A 26,476-nucleotide genomic window follows, 5' to 3' on the forward strand; every position below is an offset into this window, starting at 1 on the left:
TAGTGTCAAATTCTGATACAAAAAAGGGACTTCAGTGTAGTCACTTCTGGGAACCCTCTGCCAGCTTTATCACTGAGCGACAGTGCGTGTCACTCAACCATTCCCTCTCCCATGTCACACGCCCGACCCACCGCTAACTCTGGGGCATCTGAGAGCGCTACCATCGTAATCTATAAAGTACAATGGTGAGCTGACCAATTCTGCACAAAGAAGAGAGCACTCCCGTTGGGCCACTGCAGCTGGTCTGCATTCACCGCTCCACAAGAGCTCTCCCATGATACTATTAAAGAACGATATCCTTCCAAACATCTTTTGCCTCAATAGATTCCAACTCCACCTTGCAATAAAAGTGAGCATATTTCTATTTAATACCAGTTCTCTCAATTTGAAAGCAATTTCCTTATATTTAATCCAAGATCTCCCTAAATGCTATCAAAATGGCAACCAAAGTCAACTTAAAGAAATCTGTAAGGAATTCCTAAGGACAGAAAGAATTTCCTTCTACTTCCTCCACCTTGATTTTTTTTTTTGAATGCTTCTCTTTACTTCTCCCAGAAATATTTAACTTAATTTTAAACAGTGCAAAGTACTCTTTTGCTTGTGACACTGAACAAGTTGGAAAATATTCAAACTGTTGGAAAATATCTAACTTTGATAAGCATGAAAAGGCCACATAATAGAAACTCTCTAAGACTCCTTAAAGTTCCAAAATTTTCTTATCCTATTATATCCCTTGTAAAAAGAATCTATCCAACTACATGACATTCTGGAAAAGGCAAAACTACGGAGACAATGGAAAGATCAGTGGTTGCCAGGAATCAGGGGGGACAGAGGGTGAATAGGCAGAGCACAGAGGGTTCTTAGGGCAGTGAAACTACTCTGTATGATACTTTAATGGTGGATACAGGTCATTAAATATTTGTCAAAACCCACAGAATGTACAACACCAAGAGGGAACCCTAATGTACCTTATGGACTTTGGATGATAATGATGTGTCAATGCAGGTGCATGGATGTAACAAATGCACCACTCTGGTTTTGGACGTAGATAGTGGCGGTGGCTGGGGGTGGGGGGCAGGAAGTATGAGGGAACTTTTTACCTTCTGCTCAATTTTGCTGTGAACCTAAAACTGCTCTAAAAATTAAAATCAATTTTTAAAAGGATTTTATACTACTAGGTGTCCTATATAATATAATAGATACCCTCCAACTGATAAACAGGGGTAACATGGTCAAGAAAGAGGATAAATCTCCGGCAGCCAGAAAAGGAAAAGAAAAAGCCACGGTGCTGTAGGGCCTGCCTCGTGACGTCACAGAATGCTTGGCAGAGAATGCATGTTTCTGTTTGGTCTAGAGCTGAGCGAGAGAGGAACCAGCAACGCTAGTCATCAGATCCCAGCATTCTCTGTGAAGAACCACTTGTAACGCTGGTGAAGCACTGCGCAGCAAAGCCAAACAAGTCCATTCAACATTCACATGCAAACATACATCAGTTTGAATTTTATATCTAGACATTTCACCTCATTTTTTTGTAAAGTAACTGCCCAGAAACAATATCAATTTTCAATTTACAAAATCGGGGGACTTGTTAGCTAATTCAGGAATTAACAAACGGGCGCAGCTGGGTGGCTCAGCTGGTTAAGCGGCTAGTCTGCCTTTGGCTCAGGTTATGATCTCAGGGTCCTGGGATCGAGTCCCACATCTGGCTCCCTGCTCAGCAGGGAGTCTGCTTCTCCCTCTTCCCCTGCTACTTCCCCTGCTAATTTTCTCTCTCTCTGTCGAATAAATAAACAATATCTTTTTTAAAAAAAGGAATTAATGAACAAACCAAAGGAGCTGTCAGACGTACTCCCTCAAGCAACTGCTTTACCAAAAATCAGTTATAAAGCAGGATCTGGTCTTTAAACATAAGAAATTAGCTTCTGAATACATCAAATTCTAATTAAATTTTAAAATCTAACAAGGAACAGCATTACTAACATCCTTCTAGTATTCAATCAGTTGCACAGAGTGGAATGTAAGGAGGGGACACAGAAACCAGATTCGGCATGCCTTCGAGGAGGTCTTCACGAACACCAAATAAAGCTTCAAATGTTGGAGAAGTAAGCTGCCCAAACATTCATACACACAAAACCAACTTTCCATCAGACTAGAATCGTCCTACAGAAACACAGAGATCACAAAAGAAATGTTAATGAATTACTTAATTAATGGTTAATTTACAACATGTTTTAGGTGAGAATATATATAAAGACCTATTACATATCCCTCTACCTTACCTCTAAAAGTTAAAGTTTTAACACATATTAGCCTAGTTTTTCAAAATTGCAAGCACACGCTTTCAAAGGCAACCCGTACTGCCTATGAGACTGGACTAATGTGTCTGCCGTGCACACCTGTGGCGACCCAACCACCCATACTTGGCCTACTGATGGGACTACGAGGGCCCGGGAACGAGTTGCCTCTCTCGAAGAGTGGGCTCCACACAGGCAGCCTTGGAGCCCTGGAGTCCATGGAGACTTTGTGAGGGGTCTGCAGGCACGGTGGTTCTGTGGGATCACATTGCAGACCCTCAGCTTCCAGAGGCACACGTTGCCAAAAGGCACGTGCCTGTGGTTGAGAAGTCATGCTGCTGTTTGTTCACAGTTTCCCCTTCATGATTTTCCCTCAAAAGGTAGATTAACTTCTCACCCCTTCTGACCAAGGGAATTGCCCAAATGTCCTAGTAACAAAGAGAGTGTTCAAAATACTTGAGTCAGGAGAACTTCCTTGAATTCACACCTCCCCTCCGAAGCTACCCTGTGCAGTGTCTCAGCCAGGAAAGCAACAAAACTGATACACACAGGCACAGAGAGGGTAGGGTGGTCCACCGCTGAAAGTGGAGCCCCGGGACTTCACCCCCAGGAGACACCGGCCAGAACCAAAAGCGCCTTCTTCAATTAATTTCCTTTACTCATTCCAGCAGTAAGTTAGGATATCCATAAATACATAAACTAATTTAAGACAAGAAAGCAAGCCTCATCAAGAGATCAAGAAACACACTTCAAATGAGAATGTCTTACTTTGCATGATTTATTGATAATTTATCAGTCTTCGCCAATATATTTGTTTTGATAAGTCGTACTGTAATAATTATGACAAAAATAAACTCAATCCAGAAATTTATCTAACTCTTAGCACCTTAGGATCATATTCTTATTGCAAAGTATCACAGGATAATTGGGGGGTGTTTTCAATGTATTGTATCTGGATAAAATTCTGTATGAAGAAGTAGAACGGAAGTATGAGTTCGAGGAGAAAAGGGAACAATGTAAAGTATCCAACTATCAACGAAGCGCTCGCCCAAGTGTTTTGTTAAGTGATGATGGGGCACATCGAATCACAATTGTGTTTAAATTCCATTCAATACAATTCAAACCGCGATACAACTTTTTCATTTTAAAAAGTCAATATTCACATTATGCCAGGGATTATATCCTTTATACCTTTCTAACTTTATGATGGAAAACTTCAGATGTCCCCTAAAAACTGTGCGAGGCGATGCATCGTTTGCAAAAAGCTTTTGGAGGTGGAAGTTGGGGTAAAAGTGTGCAAATCCGCGCTTAAGTATCAGTAGATGGCCGGGAGGCCCTCCCTTCCCATGCACCCAGGATCAGTGCTGGGAATCATATTCGGCCTCCCTCGGGCTCAGGAAGCTAGAGACTTAACCCAAGAACCCACGTGAACAGTCACTTCCTATGCAAGTCTTTAAACAGCTGTCCCAGTTAGAGCCAGTCTAAACTCTTACAATTACAAAAGAATAAAATAAAAAGCAAGCATTTCTTTTTGTACTATTTTCTTGACTGGAGACAGGGAGGGAGCTGTTTCAGGTCTGTTCCTGTCATAACACGCTGAGCTATCAGTCACACAATTCTTGATTGTACATATTTAACAAGAAAAAAAATGCACCAAAAACAAAAACAACTTGGCAATATTTTCCACCACCAATCCTTGCATTCAGGCTACTTATATAACAAAAAAAATTAATCATGTCCTATCTGTCCTGTCTTCACGGTGAAGACTGCAGGATGGAGACAGAAGGTGAAGAGCAAGGAACTGAGAATGGCGGCCGGGAAGGAAGAGACCCAGCAGCAGAAAATGGCACTGGATCATTCATTTGTTCAATGGTCACCGCTAACCTAAACTCAGGGGAACCACAGGCTTGTGTCCTAAAAAGTAGGGGTGCACACATTTCCCCCCTGAAGTGAAGAGCAAATAAATGGCTTAGCTCCAACCTTCCCAAGCCACACACGCATCAAGGAGCTAAAAACAGATTAAAACCAGAAGTGAGAGGCTCAACAGAGAAACTCGCCCCCTTCCATGTAAGAAGGAAAATGAAAGTGCTCATTAGATACATCTGCATTTAGACCCATCTAAAGATTAGGCAGTTCTGTGACAAGCATTCTCTTCAGATGGCAATTCCGGATACTTCTCATGAAACTCTAAAAAAGAAAACAGAACACATTGTGAAGGTATTTGGGGGGTGAGGGCGTGGGAAAGCCTTAGTTTTTCAACACAGTTGCCAGTTACAAGTGTTTTCAAACAAGAACGAAAGCTCCACGGCCTTCTGCATATCAAAAAGTTCTTCAGCCAAAGGGGAACCATGAGGCAACACTCTTTTGGCCCTGTACACAATGGGCTCACTCTTCTAGACCAACTTTGAAGTGGGTGATACATTCTAATCTAGATAATGCAAATGATAGAATACTAGACCCACATAATAATTACCCAGGCAGCCGACTTCAGTATTCTATCACAGGGTGTTTACATAGTATTTCAGGCTATATCCTAAATATAACTGTAGAAATGACATGTGATTTTACTGTTTAAGAATAGGATAGGCAAATGAAACTCACCTCAGACTGAGGCTGGAAAAAACAAGATCTCTACCCCCACTAATAGTCAGCAAGCCAAATAACAACCACCGGCCTCAGTTTATCCCTCTGAAAAATGGGAATTTTACCATTGTGTTCACCTCCAGATAATTTATGATATTGTTCAGAAAATGTTGGAGGTCTTCAGAGGGCTTAGGTACTGAGTCACTGTCAACGTTTTCTAAAGTTACACACTATGTGAATTTCTTCACAAATCTTCTTTATCAACAAGTGTCTTCAGTCTTAACTCTTTCTCTCTAGAGAATCAAAAGAGAAAAATGAAGCTAACTTTTAGATGAAAGATCACATGTGTTGACTGACCTCCCTTCTGCCCCTCACTAACCAGTTCAAGGTGCCCATCTTCTTCCAAGATCAAAAGGAACTCCAGGGCTAGAAGGAGTTTTAGAATAACTCAAGTGACTTTGGAAGTACAAGAGTAGGAGGAAGACGTGAACACTGGAAACACACACACATACACACACACACTCACTCACCCAAACCCATAACTCATACGGAAATACCAGACTTAGCTTTAGAGAGAACTTTCTAGAATAGTGAGAAATATTAGATAAGTAGACATTATTGATATTTACCTTTTAATTTTATAATTTCCATTTGTAATAATTGAGTATATCTTCAAAATATATTCATTCAATTGCTCTAATTGGCGTTCCATAAAATTAAAGCCATTTTGATCCCCCATATTAATCTAGACTGTCTACTCAAAGAAACTAAAAACAGCATTTTTAGCACACGATGGGAAAGAGAAAATATTAAGATTTCTGTTTCACTCTCAAATACAAAAGGTAAAGCTCTCCTCCCCCATCGTGGCTCTTGGAAAACATCAAAAGTACATTTTAACTGTTCTTGAGTCCACATCTGGAGCTTAAAAATCCAGTTTAAAAGGCGAATGATTTAAAATACAAACATATGGCTTCCTTCTCTACAGTGATTCCTAAAGGGAGGGAAAAAAAAGTCTCAGTACAAACAAACTATTGTTTTAAAGGGGATTTTTCTTTTTAATTAAAAACATACCAAGAAAGCTAACTAAGCTTCTACTTTCTCCTGGAGAAAATAATAGAAGCGCGAATTACCATATTAATCTAATTAAATCTAGCTCGAAGTACAGCATTGGTAATACAAAGACAACACTCACTTTCTGAGCAGTGCGGTCCCTGTGCTTGGGTTCGAGCGGGGGCTGGCACATTTTTTTCTGCAAAGAGCCAGATAGTAAATGTTTCCAGTTTTGCCAGCCATGCGGGCTCTAGCAACCACCTAACATAACGCCACTCGCGGGGCCCCAAAGCAGCCACAGAGAACTCCTACACAAATGAGGGAGGCTGTGTTCCATACAATGTTATTTATGGACTCTGAAATTTGAATTTCACGTAATTTTCATGTGTCTCAAAATATTATTCTTTTGATCTTTTGCAACCATTTAAAAATGTGAAAACGTGATTTTCATGTGTCTCAAAATATTATTCTTTTGATCTTTTTCAACCATTTAAAAATGTGAAAACTATTCTTGGCTGACAGGCCGTCTAACAGCAGGCCCGGAGCTGGATCCCGCGGGCGCACGGACAGTGGTCTGCCAGCCTCCGGGTGACAGCCGTCAGAGAGCGGCGCAGCTGCTGGCTGTTCTAACCAACGTCCGCATGCCTTAGAGGAAACTGAGGCCCAGGGCGCTGTAATGCCTGCCAGGGTCTCAGCCAATTCTGGCAGAAAGGGAGGTAAGAACTGGATCTCTGGGAAAGCTCACCGAAGCAGTGATAAGGAAACGTCCTTCTTGAGTTCCGCTCACAAGGACAGGCAGTAGGCACTAGAAGTTCCTGTCACAGGAACGTAGTGACTAGTCCCGGGAGCCTCCAACACCTGCCTTCCCACGTGTAAAATAACGTCTCACTGCCGTTCGCTACGCGGGTCCTAAAGGCGCAGCATCAGCAGCAAGGCCCCACAGGAAGCGCCACGCAGCCATCAGCCCCACGCCGTCCAGCCTTCTGGGTGCACAGCTCTGGTCATTTCTGTTGTAGCTTAACTAACAACCTCCACTTTGGTTATTCCAATCCTAGAACTCCAAGAAATAAGTGCCAATGTGGTTGAAGAGCAGTGCTCAATGTTAAAAATTACGTTTAAAAGCAGAGTATGTAGGGACGCCTGGGTGGCACAATGGTTAAGCGTCTGCCTTCGGCTCAGGGCGTGATCCCGGCGTTACCGGATCGAGCCCCACATCAGGCTCCTCCGCTATGAGCCTACTTCTTCCTCTCCCACTCCCCCTGCTGTGTTCCCTCTCTCGCTGGCTATCTCTATGTCTGTTAAATAAATAAATAAAATCTTTAAAAAAAAAAAAAAGCAGAGTATGTAGCAAATGACCAATTTAGTTTAAAGTAAGAGCATCTCTAACATTCGCCTTGGAAAGTAACCTGGTCAGTCTCCCTCCATTCTCAGTTCCTTCCTCATTTCTTTTTAACATTTATTTATTTATTTGAGAGAGAGAGTGCACGGTGGGAGGGAGGGGGCAGAGGGAGAGGGAGAGAGAAACTCAAGCAGACTCCACGCTGAGCACAGAGCCTGATGAGGGCCTTGATCACATAACCCGAAGATCGTGATCTGATCCGAAACCAAGAATCTGACACTTAACCAACTCTGCCAACCAGACACCCCTCCCTCTTTTTTTAAATATGTATTTCTCTCCTATTTTTCTATCTTTAGTTTACTCTTTTTTTTTTAGTACTACTCTCATTTTATTTTCCTGTGACCCTTTTTATTTTGTCCTACACTTTAACCAGATATACCTCAAAATGAAATACATTAGAATTAAAACATATATTGGGTGCCTGGCTGGCTCAGTCAGTGGAGCGTGTGACTCTTGATCTTGGGGTTGTGAATTCAAGTCTTACATTGGGTGTAGAAATGACTTTAAAAAAATAAAATCTTTTAAAATAAAAGAATTAAAACATACACATGTACCCAATGGTGTCTCACCTCCTTTTTAAATCACATTCTGTAGTTTTAAAAGAAAAAGAAAGACTCCAAATTAAAGTGACTTTTTACAAAGAATCCTTCTTCTGACTTTTTTAATCACATTTTTTTCAGAAATATATGGCTTTCTATCCTATGTTCATTCTAGACTTGAAACTTTAATGTTTCTCAGAAATTCTTCCATGATGATTTTTTACGAAGATTGCCCTACCAACTACTTTGTTCTTACACACTTCCTCAAAAAGACATGGTTTTATACTTCTGTGAAGAGGAAGTGGCATTCTTAAAAGTAATTTTCAGTTATTTTTGACAACTTAAATCAAGAATGACTGCAAACTCCTCAGAATTTTTTCAACACACATTTATTCTCCTAGTTCTCTCTAAACATAAAATTCTTCAGTCAAGTAAGTCAATTCCTTCATTAAAACCAAAATGAACAAAAAATGCACTTATAAAGGTGTAGGAACCAAACGCTACAATTCAAATCTAAGTATGGAGATTTCACACAAAAATAAAGCAAACATTTTTTACCAATGCTGTTTAAGTTAGAAATTTTTTTTTAAAAGACCAGATAAATGGTCATAAATTTAAAACAAAAAATAATTAAAATCATACTCCCGTAGAACTGAAATTGGCCCTAGAGAATTAGACTTTAATTTGATAAATGAAGAACCAACCAGAAATTCAAGGACTAACTGTATGGTGACTAACATAATTTAAAAAAAAATTTTTTTTAATTCAAGGACTATTTATTGAGTGCCCATAGGCCACTTGCTGTACAAAGACTTTTCCCACTTGTCACAACTTCCCCCATAAAGTATTATTATAACCATTTTATAATCAAGGAAAGTTCTGTCACAGTTGTGTCTGAGACACTTAGGAGCAGAGATGTGCCTATAGTCTAGACCTTCAGACATCAAATTTGGTATTAGCTTAACTATGCCACTCCCATGTAATATTTTTGGAAATTGTAAAGAAAGATGTCACAACATTTTAAAATATTGTATACACAGTAAAAGAGTACCCTGGGACCTTGATATGAGATTCTTTGCTAAAGAGCAGAGCTCCTCAAAATAAGATTGTTTTTTCTTGGCTGCTGAGAAAAGTAGCATGAGCAACTAAACGTTACATTCACCTCACGGGCCCCAAGACTTAATTATACTGAGGCTCCAAAGCATCGAAAACCCTAGTCGACCAGCTTCTGAATTACACATGATGGTATTATTCACTCAAGTTGCAACTGGCCATCTCTCAAGCCCACAATCTATTCTCAAATCTGGGCTCCATTAAGGATATGGAAGGGGGCACCTGGGTGGCTAAGCAGGTTAAGTAATAGACTCTTGGTTTTGGCTCAGGTCATGATCTCAGGATGGTGAGATCAAGCCCCACATAGGGCTCTGAGCTCAGCACAGAGTCTGCTTGGGGTTCTCTCTCCTTCTCCCTCAACCCCTACCATTTGTGCTCACGCACTCTCACTTTCTCTAAAATAAATAAGTAAATCTTAAAAGAAAAAAGGATATGGAAGGATTTTCACACTTGTAGAAATAAAGATATGTCAGCTTTGAGGGCAACAACCAACACCTCCTTCCTGTTCAGGTAAGAAAAGAGGCGTGGCAACAAGGGTCATTAAAACTGAGACCTTATAACTGCTTGCTCTCTGTTAAAACCACCCAGTTTAGGGATGCCTGAGTCGGTTAAGCCTCAGATTCTTTTTTTTAATTTTTTTTAATTTATTTATTTGACAGAGAGATAGCAGGAGAGCACAAGCAGGGGGAGCAGCAGAGGGAGAGGGAGAAACAGGTTCTTTGTGGAGCAGGGAGCCCAATGTGGGGCTCATCCTAGGACCCTGGGATCATGACCTGAGCTGAAGGCAGATGCTTAACCGACTGAGCCACCCAGGTGCCCCAAGCCTCAGATTCTTAATTGCAGCTCATGAGGTCATAATCTCAGAGTCATGGGATCAAGCCCCACGTGGGGCTCTGTGCTCAGTGGTGAGTCTGCTTCTCTCCTTCTCCCTCTTTCTCTGCCCCTCCCCCTGCTCATACGCAAGCACACTCTTTTTCTCTCTTTCTCTAAAATAAATGAAATAAATCTTAAAAATATACATAAATAAATAAAACTACCCAGTTTAAACAGAAACATGGTTTAAAAGTAACGTAATATCAGGGCACCTGGGTGGCTCAGTCAGTTAAGCGCCTGACTTTGGCTCAGGTCATGATCTCAGGGTCCTGGGAAGGAGCCCCGCTTTGGGCCCGCTGCTCAGTGGGGAGTCTGCTTCCCCCTCTCCCACTCCCCCTCCCCCTGCTTGTGCATGCACGCGCACTCTCTCTCTCTCTCAAATAAAAAGTAAATAAAATCTTAAAAAAAAAAAAGTAATGTAACATCATGGTAAGCACCAGGTGATTCTGGAACTGTTAAATCACTAGATGGTACACCTGAAACTAATATAACACTGTATGTTAACTAACTGGAATTTAAAAAAGAAAAAGTGATATAACAAAGTGACTCCGGGCAACTCTAATATCTAAATTCACCTGGAAATCCCTTACCCTGAAATAACTGTACAGGACAGCCAAATCTAGGTCTTCTAAAGGCACCCAAGATGTGGATTTTAAGGTAGATGCTCAAATATCTACCTTGAGTTATGAGGGCCACTCAAACTAAGTCCACCGATGGGTCACAACCTACTCAGAGTTAGCTGCCTATTTCTGTAGGCAACGAAACTAGCAGAACTGTGTGCTTTTCTGACAATCAAAAAGGATTCTAACAACTCCACTGAAGACATTCTATCAGGGCGACAGCAGAAAGCTTAGAAGGGGCACAAAGAGAACAGGAAGAAATAAACTGAAAGAAAGAAAAAAAAAGCTTCCAAAAAGAGTGAGTCACTAAAATATTTAGGTGCCCTGGGCGAATGCTCAGGTTTTGTGGTTTTGTTTTCTTGTTTTGTAAGATAAAGACTTTCTTTTTAAACATAACCACAATACCATATTCATACTTTAAAGCATCAAATAACCAGGCAGTATTCAAATTTCCCCAATGTCTCACAGAAATGTGTTTAAATTTGTTGGAATCAGAATCCAAATCTATTCGCTGCAATTAGTTTATATGTGCCTTATTTCTCATTGATCTATATATATCCCCACCTCCCTTTTTAATCTCACAATTGATTTTCTTTATTAGTTTCAGAGGTAGAATTTAGTGATTCATCAGTTGCATATAACACCCAGTGCTCATTACATCCTGTCCCCTCCTTAATGCCCATCACGCAGTTATCCCATCCCCCCACCACCTCCCCTCCAGCAACCCTCAGTTTGTTTTCTAGAGTTTAGCATCTCTTATGGTTTGCCTGCCTCTCAATTTTTGTCTTATTTTATTCTTTCTTCCTTTCCCCTATGTTCATCTGTTTTGTTTCTTAAATTCCACATATGAATGAAATCATATAGTATTTGTCTTTCTCTGACTTATTTTGCTTAGCATAATGCCCTCTAGATCTATCTATGTGGTTGCATATGGCAAGATTTCATTCTTTTTGATGGCTAAGTAGTATTCTATTGTGTGTGTGTGTGTGTGTGTGTGTGTATACATACACACATCTTCTTTATCCATTCATCTGTCAATGGACACCGGGGCTCTTTCCATATTTTGGGTATTGTGGACTTTGCTGCTATAAACATTGGGGTGCAGGTGTCCCTTCAAATCACAATGTTTGTATCCTTTGAATAAATACCTAGTAGTGCAATTTGCAATTGATTTTTTTAAAGAAATGAAGTCATTCTTTCCTGTATACTCCCCATAGTCTGGATTTTTTAAAATTTACTATGTGCCTACATTAATCTGTCAGTGTCGTGAACCATGAAGACCATCCATCCAGCCTCTTTCAATGAAGTTCAATATTCCAGGATACATGTTTATCCACAAAATGCTGCCATAACAAGAATGTGTACAATATTCAAGTAGGGGGTAGAGACAGAAGTACCCATAAGGTAACACCTCACCTTATGCTTCAATACCTTTTATAACAAGATGGGATACAAATTCATTTTTTAAAGATCATGCCTATACAACACATGGAAACAATGAGTTTTGTCCAGACACAATTTTTGTCTCCAGGAGATGACACATAGTACCTATCAGAAAAACTCAAGGGACACCTGGGTGGCTCAGTCAGTTAAGCATCTGCCTTCGACTCAGGTCATGATCCCAGGATCCTGGGATCGAGTCCCGTATCAGGCTCCCTGCTCAGTGGGGAGCCTGCTTCTCCCTCTGCCTGCTACTCTCCCCGCCTGTGCTCTCTCTCTGACAAATAAATAAAATCTAGGAAGAAAGAAAGAGAAAGAGAGGGAGGCAGGGTGGGAGGGAGGAAGACTCAAGTAAGAAAGATTTGATAAAACACAAATACCCCTCCTACCAAGTATGCATGTTGAATATTTCTTTCCTTTCCTCTTCTGCTTTCCTAGTAGGAACCCTCTGCTTCGGTAAATTCTGTCTTCGGGTTAGCTGATGGGTACTGGCACATCACTCACCTGGGATGCCTTCCACCCTCGTCTGCTGTCTAGATCATTCCCTTCCTCAAGGATCATTAGACTCTCTCCGGCTCCCTGATGCCTTTCTTAGTAACCATGCCCTGGACTTCTGTCGTCCCTAATAAGTACCCCCAGAATGTAGTCTAAACCTGCACTGCACCTGGTTTGACAGCTGTTTCATCTGCCATGTGCATCCGGTCAACATCTGATGAGGGCCTTCCTGGCACAAGGCACGCGATACCATCTCTAACAACACCACTGGCTCCGTGAGGAAAAGAGCCTCTTGTGATACTACGCCGGTCTCAAGAGGCCAGAAGCACAACAGCTCAGAATGCGCACCTTGGAGACAAGTTTGCACAGATGTGAACCCCAGAGTCATGTGACCCTAAAGAGACTACTTAATCTCTCAGTTCTCATTTTCCTCATCTCTACAGTGGAATGATGATAGTCGCTCCTTTGCAGAGATGTTGTCAGGCTTAAATAACGTAAGGCATGATTATTGTCTTACCTCCTCCTTCCCAAGTCTCTCTCTGGTTTCTAACCATTTTATTGAACCTGTTCTTGTCCTTTGTGGAAAGGGGGAGCAGAAGACTCCACCAGAGTCACTGCCTTGGAAATGGAGCTTATTAAACAGACTTCGATTGCTTGGATACATAAAAGATGGTCCACTTTGCCATGGGTCAGAGTATCCTTTCCCATAATATTTGGGGTCCACATCTCCCTTTCCCTAGAGTCACTCTGGTACCTACCCTATAAAAGAAATGGAACCCACTGAGAACCAAGTATGGTGCTAACCCAGCCCCACCACCGAAAGCTCAATTTAAAACGAGAAGAAATATAACCAGAAAAGAAGACAACATGTGATGGGGCAGAAAGATTACTCCAAATTTCATTTGAACAGAAATCCACTACCCCAGTATACAGATGGAAGCTCTGTTTATATAAGTATTTTTAAGTTTTTTTGGTTGAACCCCTAATGAGTCAAAACATTTGAACACATAGATACACACACACACATACATTTTTATATCATTCAATTAACAACTATTTATTGGGCATTTACCATGTGCCTTATACTGTTTCTAAGTCCTGACATTACAGCAGTGAGTGAACCAAGCTAACAAAACAACAAAAAACTCTGCCCTGTTATTTGTATCTCTTCTACATGGAAGTTTTTATTTTTATAAAAAAGATAAAATATATGGTATGAGGGATATGTACTACGGAGAGGAAATACAGAAAGGGGACAGGAAATGTGGTGTAGGCAGTTGATACAGCGAGGTCAGGCAAGGACTCACTGGGAAGGTACCATGTGAGGAAAGATCTGAAAGGGGTGAGGCCGGGCATGTGGACTTCTGCGGAAGAGATCCGCAGGCAGCAGGAACGTCAAGGGATCCCAGGCAGCAGGGTGCCTGGCGTGTTCAATCAACGGTGAGGAGGCCGGTGCTGGAGCCCAGGAGCCAGGGAGAGAGACGAGGAGACATGGCTGGATGGGTGAGTGGAGGGGGCCTGGTGGGCCACTCCATTTCAGCTTTTCCTCTGTGTGAGGTGGGAGGGGCTGAGTGGAGAAAAGACATGATCTGAGCGTCAGAGTTCATCACTCTGACGGCCACACTGAGAGCAGAGCGTCAAGGCTGGATGAGCAAGTCCCGTCAGAAGGCTGCTACAACAGTCCGAGTGGTGGTTCGGCCAGGTGGTCAGAAGTGGGAAGTAGAACAAAGAGGATTTTTATAGTACTGGGGTATAACATATATTCAAAATATACAAAAATGAACATTTTAAAGGGTTCTAAAAGAACTGCGAATTCTGATCTTTTCTTTCCCAAACTCAGCAAGCCATCTTGCTCAGCCCTGGGGTAGAGGCACCGCTGGCTTTTGGAGGCCATTGTTTAACAATAACAGGTTGGTTGATTTGTCCCAGCTTACCTAAATTTCTACCTCCTATCTTACTCTTCATCTTGACAGTCTTAGATAGCAAAACAAGCTTCTTCTACAGACCGAGTATAACTACACACACAGAGGCTGTGGATTGCAAGTAGGAATTCCCTCCTGGAGAAAGTCTGTGGTCACTGTGTCAATTGCACCCAATCTCTGGGTCCGACACTGGGAAAACAGACTTGTTAGACCCAGATGTTATTATGGAGTTCAATAAAATACAATTATGGGCAGAACCCAGGCCATTTGCTAAAGCAGCATCTCTGAGGAAGGCTAAAGTGGGCACCAGCTCAGCACAGCTCACAACAGACAAACACGAGGTCTGCAAGTCTTGCTCCCCTTGTCCTGCAAGAAGCACCAGGGAATTCTCACAGGACCACACTGAAAGCAGCTCCAGGGGTTCTGTGTCCCTTCCTGAAACTCAGCTGTTGGAGATGCCAGAAGATGACATTCCTGGGGAAAGGACCCCTGACCTTCAGGCACAGCGTGGGGTGTGTTTCTCAGACCTGGTCAAGCCTAGCTGCAACCACCACCCTGGGAGGGTGGGGGTGCGGGGGGAGAGGTGGGGAAGAGAACAGAGGTTCGTGGAAGGCAGATACTTTTCAAACCAGATTCCAGGAGTTGAAACAAGATATCTGGGGCATTCTCTTAGACTGTTAGAACTTGAAATTTTGTAGAGGATGCTCTACCCATCCACTCCCATTTTACAGACAAAGAAACTAAGGCCAGGGCTTGCCCAAAGCCATACAACTATTAGAAAAAGAACCATGAGTAGAATCCCAGTCTTCTGATTCCCATCTAGTATTATTTTGAAAATGAGCAACAGCAATTTAGCATTGAAACCTTTTTTCAACACTGAAACCTTTCAGACAGACTGGGAACTGTGAGGCAGTTTTGCATGTCTAGGCCTCAGATGTTCCTACAAATCCCTCTAGTTTTACCAAGAGCTCTGGAGGCTCCCCTGGGGCAAAATGATCTCCTGGTATTAAAGATACCTTAGAAAGTTCCACAGGGATGCTTATGACTCACAGGGTAGGAGTGAGGGAATTACAGACACAGGAAGACCAAGAAATACAAGCAAGCATTGCTGGCTTAGCGAAGCCTGAAAAAGCCCAAAGGCAGACTATATACTTCCCATTTGCTTGGTCCAATTAATAGAGCGCTAACGGAATTTTCAGTTTCAAAAGGGGAGACAAATAAAAAGGTTCTTAAAAATTATGAATATCATAATGAAAAACTAGAGTCGTGATCATTAATTTCAACCTCTTGGGCTACCGACTTTTTTACAGACTAAAACACTGATAAGAGAAGATACCTGCTCTCTCAACCTCTGAAGTCAAGCAGAAGGCAAATATGATGTTGGTAAAAGGGTCCTAAAGGAATAATCAATAAAACTGATGCTTTATAAAACAAATAACCTCGCATGAGCTATCAAATGGGGGAGGGGCGCATAGGACAGAAATCAGTTCCTAAATCATTGACATTGGTTAAAACCTTCTTCTGGAATCTGAACGCAACTGTTTGACTTTATTCCCTAGAAAATTAAACTGGAGCTCATCTGCAAGAACGCCCTCCATGGCCACACCTGTGCAGAAGACTACAGCACAAACTGTCCACAGAGGGACTGAGTCACAGAGGGAGCGGGAGGAGCCAAGGCACCTGAAAGGCATCCGGTCCAACCTCTTCATTCTACAAAGAAGGACACGAGGCCGGCGGAGGCTAATGACCCGCCAAGGGCTGGCTAACGCACAACACAGGCCACCTCTCCCTTACCTCATCCCCTAGCAAACACTGATCACTGATCATTACGTGTCCCCCCATCCTCAGCTGCAAGCCAGAACGCTCCTACAACACCTCACCCAACTGCTCAGAACTGATGCACGAAACGGAAGCCATTTTCCAACTCCGGGCTTGCGTAAGGTGACAAAGCAATCTTTGTAATACGTGCTCCAGTGTAACCCTGCCTCGAAAGTCCTGACCAGTCTACTAGTCACTAGCTCACTTACTGTCGAGCCTGGGGTGAGCAAACACAGTCTATGTAGTGGGACCAAGTGTGCAGGTTTACCTGGGACACGCCTGTTTCACACCTGTTTTCCCACCTTAATATTCAACAGTACTCCCACAGTCTCAAAGTTGTCCCAGGATGAATAAAAATAAAAATGATGGTCATCCAAATCCTATGTAACTCCTAATCGTCTACGAACATTTATAAATGTTTGTTTTTTGAGTACATGATATGTCAGGAAAAAAATCACTGAATCAGTCACCAGTAGTTTTCTCATCTAAGGGGGCTTTCAAATAATACTAAACCCAAATAATCTTTGTGTTTCTTTCATTCAAATTCAATTTGCCAACATACAGTACATCATTAGTTTCAGACGTAGAGTTCAATAATTTATCAGTTGCATATAACACCCAGTGCTCATCATACCACGTGCCCTCCTTAATGCCCAATAATCTTTGAAAGGGCCTCAGGGATCACTACTGCCACCGATCTCTTATACATTGAGCTTCAATATGGAATCTTCTTTGAGGAAAACAAACGGAGAGCCATAGGGGGTGTCTGGCTGGCTAAGTCAGTAGAGCATGTGACTCTCGATCTCAGGGTGGCGAGTTCAAAGAGCTTACTTTAAAAAAGAAAGAAAGAAAAGGAAAAAAAAAAAAAAGGACAGCCAAAGCTTACCAAGTTTGAAAACCACAGGATTATATCTCTCCAGCTCCTCATTTTTTAAATTATTTCATGTTATACTTCAGCCTATAGAAACTCCTATTATATTATTGAAATAGAAATCTTTTTAAGGAATGTTTCAGTCCTGTTTCTGGCACAAACAATTGTGCTTTTTGGAGTTTATATTTACTCTCTACTTAGAGGAAAAGAGGAAGTAAAAGTTGAAATCTTAAAAAAAAAAAAAAGCCTGTGCTGCTGGGTTTCCACTAGAGCAGCCAGTCATTTATTTAAGAGATGCATAAATTCAGTTTATTTGGAAAAATCACTGGTCTAGAAAGCATAGTTGTTAGCTCTGTGGTCAAGAGAAAGATACTGATATCATCATGTGGAATGCTGAAAAGTTTTACCTAACTACTTAGACTGAAGACTAGAAGTTTCCTTCTCTGTCAAGATGTCAGGAGTAGTTCTGAGTACAGAGACTGCAAATGGTTTTAACTGTTTCTTTTTGCGTATCTAGCTTTCTGACTTTTCTACAGTGATCATGGTTTACTTTTAATGACCAAGGAAAAAACCCCCCACCTACCAACCAACAGGTCTTTCAGCACAGTGGGGAGGTGGAGAAGCGAGCAGGACAAGCCAGGCCCAAGTCTGGTACTAGCAGAGGCCTCAGAGCAGCTCCTAACTTGGACAGGACTGGGTCTGGCCCCAAGAGCAAGAGCCAGGAGAGTGGGGGTGCACTCGCCCAATGGCTTCCCGGTAAATAAGAGCAGGCACCCATGGGTCCTACAACTGCACTGACCTTTCAACTATTGAAAGTATAGCCTTGTGGTTAGAGCCCCACCTGTGCAATCAGACTGCCAGGGTAGGACACAGCGCTCGCTTAGTGGGTGTATGACCTTGAACAAGTCAATTAGCCTCCCTATTCCTGTTTTCTCATCTATAAAATAGGAATCACACTGCCACCTACCTCCTAGTGAGGCTGTGAGGATTAAGAGAGATGATTCACGGCAAGGGCCCGACATACAAGAAGATCACAACAAATGTAAGCCATTATTAGGTCTCTGCCAGGAAACACCGGCCCTGAAGTGCACTCCCCAAATCATGTGACTGGATCCCAAAACAACTAAAGAAGGGTCCAAAGAATAAACCCTTTCTTTTCCCTTCTTCTTTGCTGAAGGCAGGACCGCAGCATTGAGTTTGCTGTAAACCCAGTGCTCTTGGGAGCAATGGTAGGATGAAGGCAGCCCTATAAAATACACAACATGTCCCAAGGCCCCACACTGTGAGCTAGAAATCCTGCTTTCAAAGCTACAGGATTTCTAGCTTCTTGCCTCTGCCACAGCTGCCAGCCACTGCCTTTGGCAAGGAGATGGGTGACTCAAGTGTGAGCTAGGACTTGGCAAGGGGACACCTAGCCAGAAGGCCTCCAGGCAGGAAGCTCCAAAAAGGGCCACCTGCTGAAACAGTTTGTCTACAGGCAGCCCTTGAGATGGAGGTGACATTCGGCTGTCATTAGCAAATTCAGCTAAGAACAGGGAACATTTCAAAGATCCAAAAGACCTTACCATTCTGGCTTCATAACCCTGAAAAACTTTTTTGGGGGGTGAGGAGGGCAGGCTGAAGATATGACCAGACACTTAAAATCACTGGAGTACCTTAACTAGACATAAAAAGCAGCCCCAAAAGGTCAATTGCAAATCAAATTGCAAAGAGTTTCAGGGCTATCTTGAGCTAGAACGCATTACATTTGCATGAAATAGAACTTTCTTTCCCAAATTTAAAATCACCTCACTTTATCAAAGACATAAAGAAACCTCCTAATGTCCATTTAGGAGCAAAATAATTACAATATTAATTACATAGGTGAGTATGTTCTATGCTGCACAGGGTGACCAACTCATCGTGGTTTGCCTAGAATTTTCCCACCTTTAGCACCGAAAGTACCACATCTTGGGAAACCCCTTTGTTCTAGGCAAACCAAGATGACTGGTCCCCGAAACACTGCAAGAAAAATGATGTGCGCTGTGTGAAGAGGAAAACAGAAGAGACACGGTTACAAATGCAGAAGTGCTAAATGCTAAGTTTGTCTGTAGCAACAGCTCCCAGTTCCTTCTCATAGTAAGAAAAAAAAAAACTTAATTAAAAAAAAAAAGAAAAACCACATGTGCCTCTCCCTTTTTAAATTATCCCAAAACAGATTTCAGAAGAGAAGGTCCCTTCCTGTGCATGACCAACAAGCCCGTGCGGGACTGACTGTAGGCGCAGTGACTGCCATCAACCCAGCAAGCCCAGCAGGACAGGAAATGTCATCTTCTTAGAGTCTTTCCTTCAGGCGTGTTTAAAAACAAACCAAGACAGTTTGTGATTCAGGTTATCAACAATAAGAATGTGTAAGGGAAATCAGGATATCGAGCTAAACATCCAAGAGCCATGGGGAAAAATCAAGAATCACCTCACAAACAGGGCATTAAAGAGGACGGAGGAACCGAGAAGGGACTCGCACCAGCCGCTGAATGGAGAGTCAGGCGCTCGGCTACAAACTCTATGGCAGAGGCAGTGACTCCAAGCAGGCAGCCCCCTACCCACAATGATGGAGCAAAACGCTTGTAGCAGCAACTGAAGCAGAGGGTTTTTAACCCTCTGGTGAGGGTATGAACCAGCATCTAAGAATTTAGTTTCAAACCGAAAGGTAAGACTATATAAGGCAAGAAAGACCACACACTTCCTGGACCTAAAGCCACACAGAACCCTCCGTTCCTCACGACTCCACCCAGCCCAGACCACCTCCTCATCCAGCGTCTGTCTGGCCCCGTCCCAAGATAGGTTGGCAATTCCTAGATGCTGCTGAACCTCGGAACTCCTTAGATCCCTTTTATGGATCTGGAGATGGGATCAAATCCAGGTTATATGACTCTTTTTCTCCATAGCGATACTAGTTTCTTTAGGGAAGGGAGGAGATAAAGTCAGAAACATTTTAAAAGACTAACATCTTTGAAAGTCCTACTCTGGTAAGTCCCGAAGAATAACTTCCTTTCTTTCTAAGACCAAGAAATACACTTTTCCCTAGTGTTGATCTTGATTTAGGAGAGGATGCCTTCTTGTAACCCTTTCAACACACCCAGTGAGAAGATGGAGGTGTCTTATAACCTCCAGCAAAAAGCACAGAAGTCTGGAAGGCAGGAGACAGAAGCTAGTTTCAGCAGCAATACAGGCCAACCGTTGCGGTCATTGAGGACCACGTGCATCGCTCCCTCAGATCTCAGATTCTTCATTTAAAAAAATAAAGGATTTGGGCTAAGATTGTCTTTAGCATCTCTTCCAGCACTAAAATTCTATGTGAAATTCTGTCGTGTATGTGATTATAACAATAATGCCCATTAGATTCATGTTTTGTACTCTGAAGATTCAGGAATTAAGAAACAAGTATAGTAACTTGGACCAGCAAGGATGGCATGACCAGAGCAGACTAAAACTGGAAGGTTAAAAAAAAAAAAAAAAAAAAAAGCAAATGTCTAACAGTTGTCAAAGTATGTGACCAAAAAAGGTGGGGAGAATACTAACATCAACTTACAAACACTTTTAAGTGCTCTGGAACCAATGGTAACAAGCAGATTCCTCACAATTACCAGCTGTTCTTACTGCTAAATTTAAGGATAAGATGAATGTTAATTCAGTGATCTCTTCTCCACAGAAAGAAAAAAAAAAGCCTGTAAATACTTAGAGAAAACGAAGCAAAATTTTGACTCTAAGCTATATGAGAGCAAATCATTCTGGTGATTGCGTCTAAATCGCAGGATGCTCTGGCTGGATTCTACTTGGGGACAGCAAGGCAACAAATGCAACCCACTGGAGATGTAGGAGATGTTTCATACCAAGGAATGGCATGTTTGACAGGGTGTCAAAGTCAAGACTGCCTCTGCGCCTACCCGGACCCCCAAACAGTGCTCATTTCACTATCCATGAATAAAATGGCAGGAGAAAAAAAGCAAGCTTTTTCCTTTTTTCTTTTTCGTGAAAGAAGCTGCAGAGTTTGGTCAGGCAACTTGGTTGGCGCCCGTGAGTGTCAATATCCTAAGAGCAGCAAAGTCCGCAAAGATGGGGTGTTTCCATTCCACAGACCTGCAGCAAGGACTGTCAACCGAGTCAGCAAACAACCTCACTTCTCCAAACCAGGACTCCGAAGCTACCCTGTCTCAGCCAGGAAAGCAACAAAACTGATACACACGGGCACAGAAGAGGGTAGGGTGGTCCACCGCTGAAAGTGGAGCCCCGGGACTTCACCTCCCGGGAGAGACCGGCCAGAACCAAAAGCGCCTTCTCCAAGGGTCCCCATCGCGCACCACGCACCCACCAGCCTCTGGGCGACTAAAGAGGAAGTCAGGATGTCATGTCAAACGGATAAAGACAGCTCGACCACACAAGAGCCACGGTCTGGGCCGGTCTCCGGCTTGGCTCGGGGTAGGGTCCCAGGCGGCGATCCTTTCTCCCTCTCCATCCACCGTCCTCCTTCCGGCGGCGCGGACCAGCCTCCCCGTGGCCGGCACCCGCTGGCGGAGCCCACGCTGCGCAGCACGGTAGGAGCCGGAGGAGCACCTCGAGCCTCCCCTCCCCCTGCCCAGCCCGGGCCCGCGGACAACGCACACCCGCGCTCAGCTGCGCACACCCGCACCCGGGCTGTGCCTGGCTCCCGCCGGCCCCTTCCCCAGCCCTCGGGCGCGCCGCGGGCAGCGAGCGGAGCGCGCAGTTCCGACGGCCCAGGGCGGGGACCGCGCAGGGGAGGAGAGCCGCAGCCGCCGGCTTTCGGAGCAGCCGGCGGCCGCACACACTCCTCCCCTTCGCCGCGAGTAAACAGCTCGCGGGCGCGCTCCGCGCCGCGCCCCCATCCCCCCGCCGGGGCTCCGCGCCGCCCCGCGCCCGCGCGTCCCGCCCGCCGGCGCCGCCGCCCCCTACCTGGTCGGTGAGTTTGAGCACTGCCATTCTTCCGCTCCTTCGCGCGCACACACATACAGGTCCCCGGTCCGCAGATGTCACGCCAGGAGCCGGGGAAGCGGAAGGGATTGCCAGGGGAAGGGAAAAAAATCTGGCTCCCGAATTTGACAGCCCTCCCCCTGCTCCTCCTCCGCCGCCTCCTCCTCCCGCCGAGAGGCTGACACTGGCTAGTGGGGTTTGCAGCCGAGCCCGCCCGCCTTTATACAGGAAGTACCGGCTGCTGCCAGCCGGGCCGCCACTGACATCACCGCGCGCTGGCTCGCTCGCGGCCGCGCCGCCTGGGCCGACGCTGCCTCCTGCCGCCCGCAGCCGGGCCTCGCAGCCCGCGGCCCCGCGAGCTCGCCTGCGCCCGCGCCCGACGCGCGGTGGGACCAGACTGCCGCCTGCTTTCGGCGCCTGCACACTGCGCGCAGGCGAACCGGCCCCGCCGCCCTGCGGCCCCAAAGGCGTTCGCGGTGAGAGACGCCCCACCCCCGCCCCGGGACTGAGCGTGGCCCTCCCGAGCCCCATCTCACACACGGGACACAACCTGATGAGCAAGCCCTTGCACACACGAGCCTTGGGGTGTCACTCACAGGTCACCAACTTTAACCCGAGCTTGCTTTCACCTGAGAGATTCCGACAGTCACACTTCTAAACCTCTCCCCCTAATCTGGAACCAGATTGCCCGGCACTCCAAATTATTCCCATCTAGGTCAGGCATTGTAATTCTGGGGCTTTGTTTAATGCGGGGAGGCCTTGGACACACTGTAATTCTTTAGCGAGTGTTCGTCAAACACTGAGGAGGTGGGGGACAGGGGCTCTAGCCCTTCCACCCTGTTCTCCAGCTACCTTCCAGCTAGACACACCCAAAACTCCATCGTTAAATTCAAACACTGGGTTTCGAGTTGGGGAGATGGAGGTGGAGCAGAGTTACTAGAGAAGAAAAGAAGTCCTGAATTAGAAGTCCTAAATTAATGGGGCTTTTGAGTGTTGTTACCAGTCCTGACTCATTTCTACAAAATCCAGTTATCATGCTCTTCAACAAATAGAAGAGTCAGCTATCAAATAGCATGGGATACAGGTACAGTGGTAACATGCATCAACTGTAGTAAGTGTTGATACTTCGGGAATTTGGAGCAAACATTTATTCATTCAACAACTATGTACTGAGTGCCTACTTTGTACCAGATACCAGCTAGGCACAGTCTGAAAGGCAGGAAGCATAAACAGGGAAGATACCCAGTCTTAGTGGGTGTCCTACATAGACCACAAGGTCACAACTAATGAATGTAATCACAAACTGATAAGGGAGGGGAGGAGGGGGGGGCTGGGGATGCTTCTGAAGGAAATCCGTCACAAAGCAATCAGACCCAGACTGGTGGGTGAGAGCAGGCTTCCCTGGGAAAGTGACAAGAGGTGAGATTCTAGAGGAGGAAGAGTTAAGTAGGCAAGTGGGTGGGGTACTGCTCCCAGGTAGCCCCATGTGGCCCTGGCATGCCACAAAGCAAACCCGCCTTGAACAGGAAACCGGAGCTGGAGTTCTGGGTTGAGACCAAATACCTACCCTTCACTCATTCACAGACCAAATGTAGACTTTTCCTCCCGCCTTGCAGAGCCTCTCCAAAGATTCCATGTGGGAAAGGCAGAAGGGAGTGGTACATGTGCTTAGCATCCTCCTCTTCTAATGAAGTTCCTAACCATGGAACTGTGACTCAGATCAAGCAGACAAGGGAGCTAAGAAAGCACGCTCCTGGCTTCCACTCTCTATCTTCAGTAATGCTCAGAGACAGAACATTTTTTTCCTCAAGGCCTCCTTCAAACACAAAATAGATCGCATTTGTTGTGTATGGGAGGCAGTTCCTCACCACTGTTGTTGGTATTTGTAGTTACTAATATCACCCCGCATGGCTCTGTAAGTAAACTGAATAGGACACAGAATTCTCTACTGAAACAAAGCCATCTTTTGGAAGAGTGATAAAGATGATTTAATCTGCAAATGCACTCAAGACCCACTTTGGTTCATCATGGCCATGCCTATACATAATTTCTTTGGGCCCCATTTAGAAGGAGGAGAGAGGTGTTCTCAACCCTATCAAACCCCTCACCTCCTTTTTGTGACTAGTATTTTTAACATTCCCTTTACTATGCTGAAATGAAATTCATACTTAATATTAACTACCTATGCAAGTTTCCCAAGAAATCAATATAATCGCCTAATTGTATAATAAAGGAAAATAATTTGTAATTAACTTTGTATTAGAAGACTAAATAGTAAGATGCTTACACCTGTATGTAGAACCACTGTGAATGAGAGAACTCTAAGTATAGACCAATATAAATGTGTTGTATTACCAACTCAGATATCAGCATTGGTGTTGTCAGGGGTGACATGATTTTGTGAAAGGCTGAACAGCTTTTGATCAAGTTCCAAACAAAATAAAGAGCAAAGGATTGGGCTAAATTTATTGATATGAGTGCATTTACCATAAAGCCTGGATTTAATGTGTTCATACACTGCAAGTGACTCTAATGGTTTGTTTAATTGGTTAGCTAAAACTCAGACCCATTGGTGGTCTATATTCAATAAGACTGAGATGCCCGAATGTCCCTGGTATAATGTAGAGGAAGAAATCCAGAGGTTCATGGAGATGGCAATGTTGCAGTGATTTTATGTATAATGTGTATACCCAGCCCTGAACTGTATACCCTTAGAGGCCCAGATGACTATCTCTACACTAAGTCATTGAAAAATACTTTAATAAGGGGAACACCAGAAAAGCTCTGTAGTAGCTGGATTTGATGGTGGAAGATGCTTCCATTGAAATTGCTCCTTAATTTTCATCACAGTGGGATTCCCAAGTGACAGCATTTAACTGGCAGGAACAGAGTAGACACATTTACAGCAGTGGGCAGCAGGGGCAACGTAGGACTCAAAGGTCTTGATATACAGGGATATTTAGTAATGCCCTGGGTGGCTCTAGGAATGATATAGATGGACAGACTTCTGAAATATTCCTTGATCTCTATAACAGGCAAAACTAGGTCTGCTGCCTGAAACCTGACTTGAGCCATCAAAATGAAAAGTCATCCTTCTCAACCAGTTTTCATACCTCAGCCAGTTCACAGACCCCTTGATTGAAAGGGAGGCTGATCCCCTTAAGGAGAGAAAACCAAAAGCAATACCAAATCCCTGGAGACATGTAAAAATCAGTACCAGCATGAAAGATGTAGATGACGCAGCTGTCATGATCCTATCATTTTCCCCCATTCAACTCACCTGCTGGGCCTATGCAGAAGCAGAGGAATCGGAGAGAATTATTATGAATTGGTATAAACTTAATCAGATAGTAAAGCCAGTTGCAACTGCAGTTCTATATGTGCTATCTTTACTGCAGCAAATCAGCGCAATCCTAGGTACCTGGTATATACAGCTACTGATACGGCAAATGCTTTTTTATTCCAATTTGCACCAAAAGCTGCTCTCTTTTCCATGACAAGGCCAACAGTTCACCTTCACAGTCTTTATGGGATGTAAACTCTCTTGCTCTCTCCCATAATCCAGTCTGCAGAGAATTTGATCACTATATTAAAGACATCAAGGGGCAATCCTGAGAACCACTGTACTATAGTGATAATAGCCTATGATTTCAAAAAATCTGCCCAATTTACTTTATCACATTTCACTGTGGTTTTATCTACTTGATTTATGCTTTTAAAATTTTCTTAAGTATAAATACACATGAAATGTATGTGTATGTCTATATATTCGTGTGTGTGTGTGTGTGTATGTGAATATACCTGCATATATACGTATGTGTATATGTGCACCCTAACATGTAAACATATGATGCTGTGGTGTCCCACCTGGTTCCCACCTTCGGGACCAAAGCCCTTATTCCCCCAACTGCTGGAAGTTGTTGCCTGCTGACAGCTTGAAGCTGAGTCTTCCCCTAGGAATTGCCCTCAGCCAAAAAGAACCACCTCGACCAAGGTGACAACCCCTCCCTGGAGATTATACATACCCAGTGAGTGCAAGAACGCAAAGGCGTTTTAGATGTTCCTAAAAGCATGCCCCAGTAAGTCTCAGCCTGCAAATCTCCATGTTGGAGGCCAGTTCCTGAGGAACCCCACCCAATATAATCATGTGTTTTGACTTTACATTGGTGGTTTACATAGTTCATACCCTGTTTGTAAATAATTCAGAACCACCTTCCTGGCCCAGCTGAAAACCACAGGCAGAGCTATGGAAATGATTGCTGAATGAGGCAAAATTTTGGATGAGGTTACCTCACTATCTCAACATGGAGACTTCTGTTTTGAAACTAGTGTGGCCTTTAACTGAATGGTTAAGGTACAGGGGATCCATGGGTGTCTTGGGGCTAGCAAGTGATCTTCACAAAGCAAAACCAAGGGCCTGGCAATCTAGCTAAGGAGATAAGAACATCTCATCAATGTAATTTTTATATTTTTTAAATATATATATAAGCA

At 43.8% G+C, this 26,476-nt stretch overlaps 1 protein-coding gene across 2 annotated transcripts in view; it reads right to left on the minus strand.

The window, feature by feature from the left end:
• Positions 1-22,194, minus strand: part of ANKRD44 (ankyrin repeat domain 44) — a 309,567-nt gene extending 287,373 nt beyond the window's left edge. Inside the window, exon 1 of one of the 2 annotated variants that reach the window (XM_045806381.2) lies at positions 21,968-22,194. In XM_045806381.2, the coding sequence (XP_045662337.1) occupies positions 21,968-21,994 (27 nt within the window). In that variant the 5' untranslated portion in view covers positions 21,995-22,194. The remainder of the gene's footprint in view (positions 1-21,967) is intronic. The other variant, XM_045806382.2, reaches the window with a different exon arrangement.
• Between the last annotated feature and the right edge of the window lie 4,282 nt (positions 22,195-26,476).

This window comes from Ursus americanus, chromosome 1 (genome assembly GCF_024610735.1).
Source record: "Ursus americanus isolate L20-20 chromosome 1, mUrsAme1.1.p, whole genome shotgun sequence".
NCBI classification, from domain to species: Eukaryota; Metazoa; Chordata; class Mammalia; order Carnivora; family Ursidae; genus Ursus; species Ursus americanus.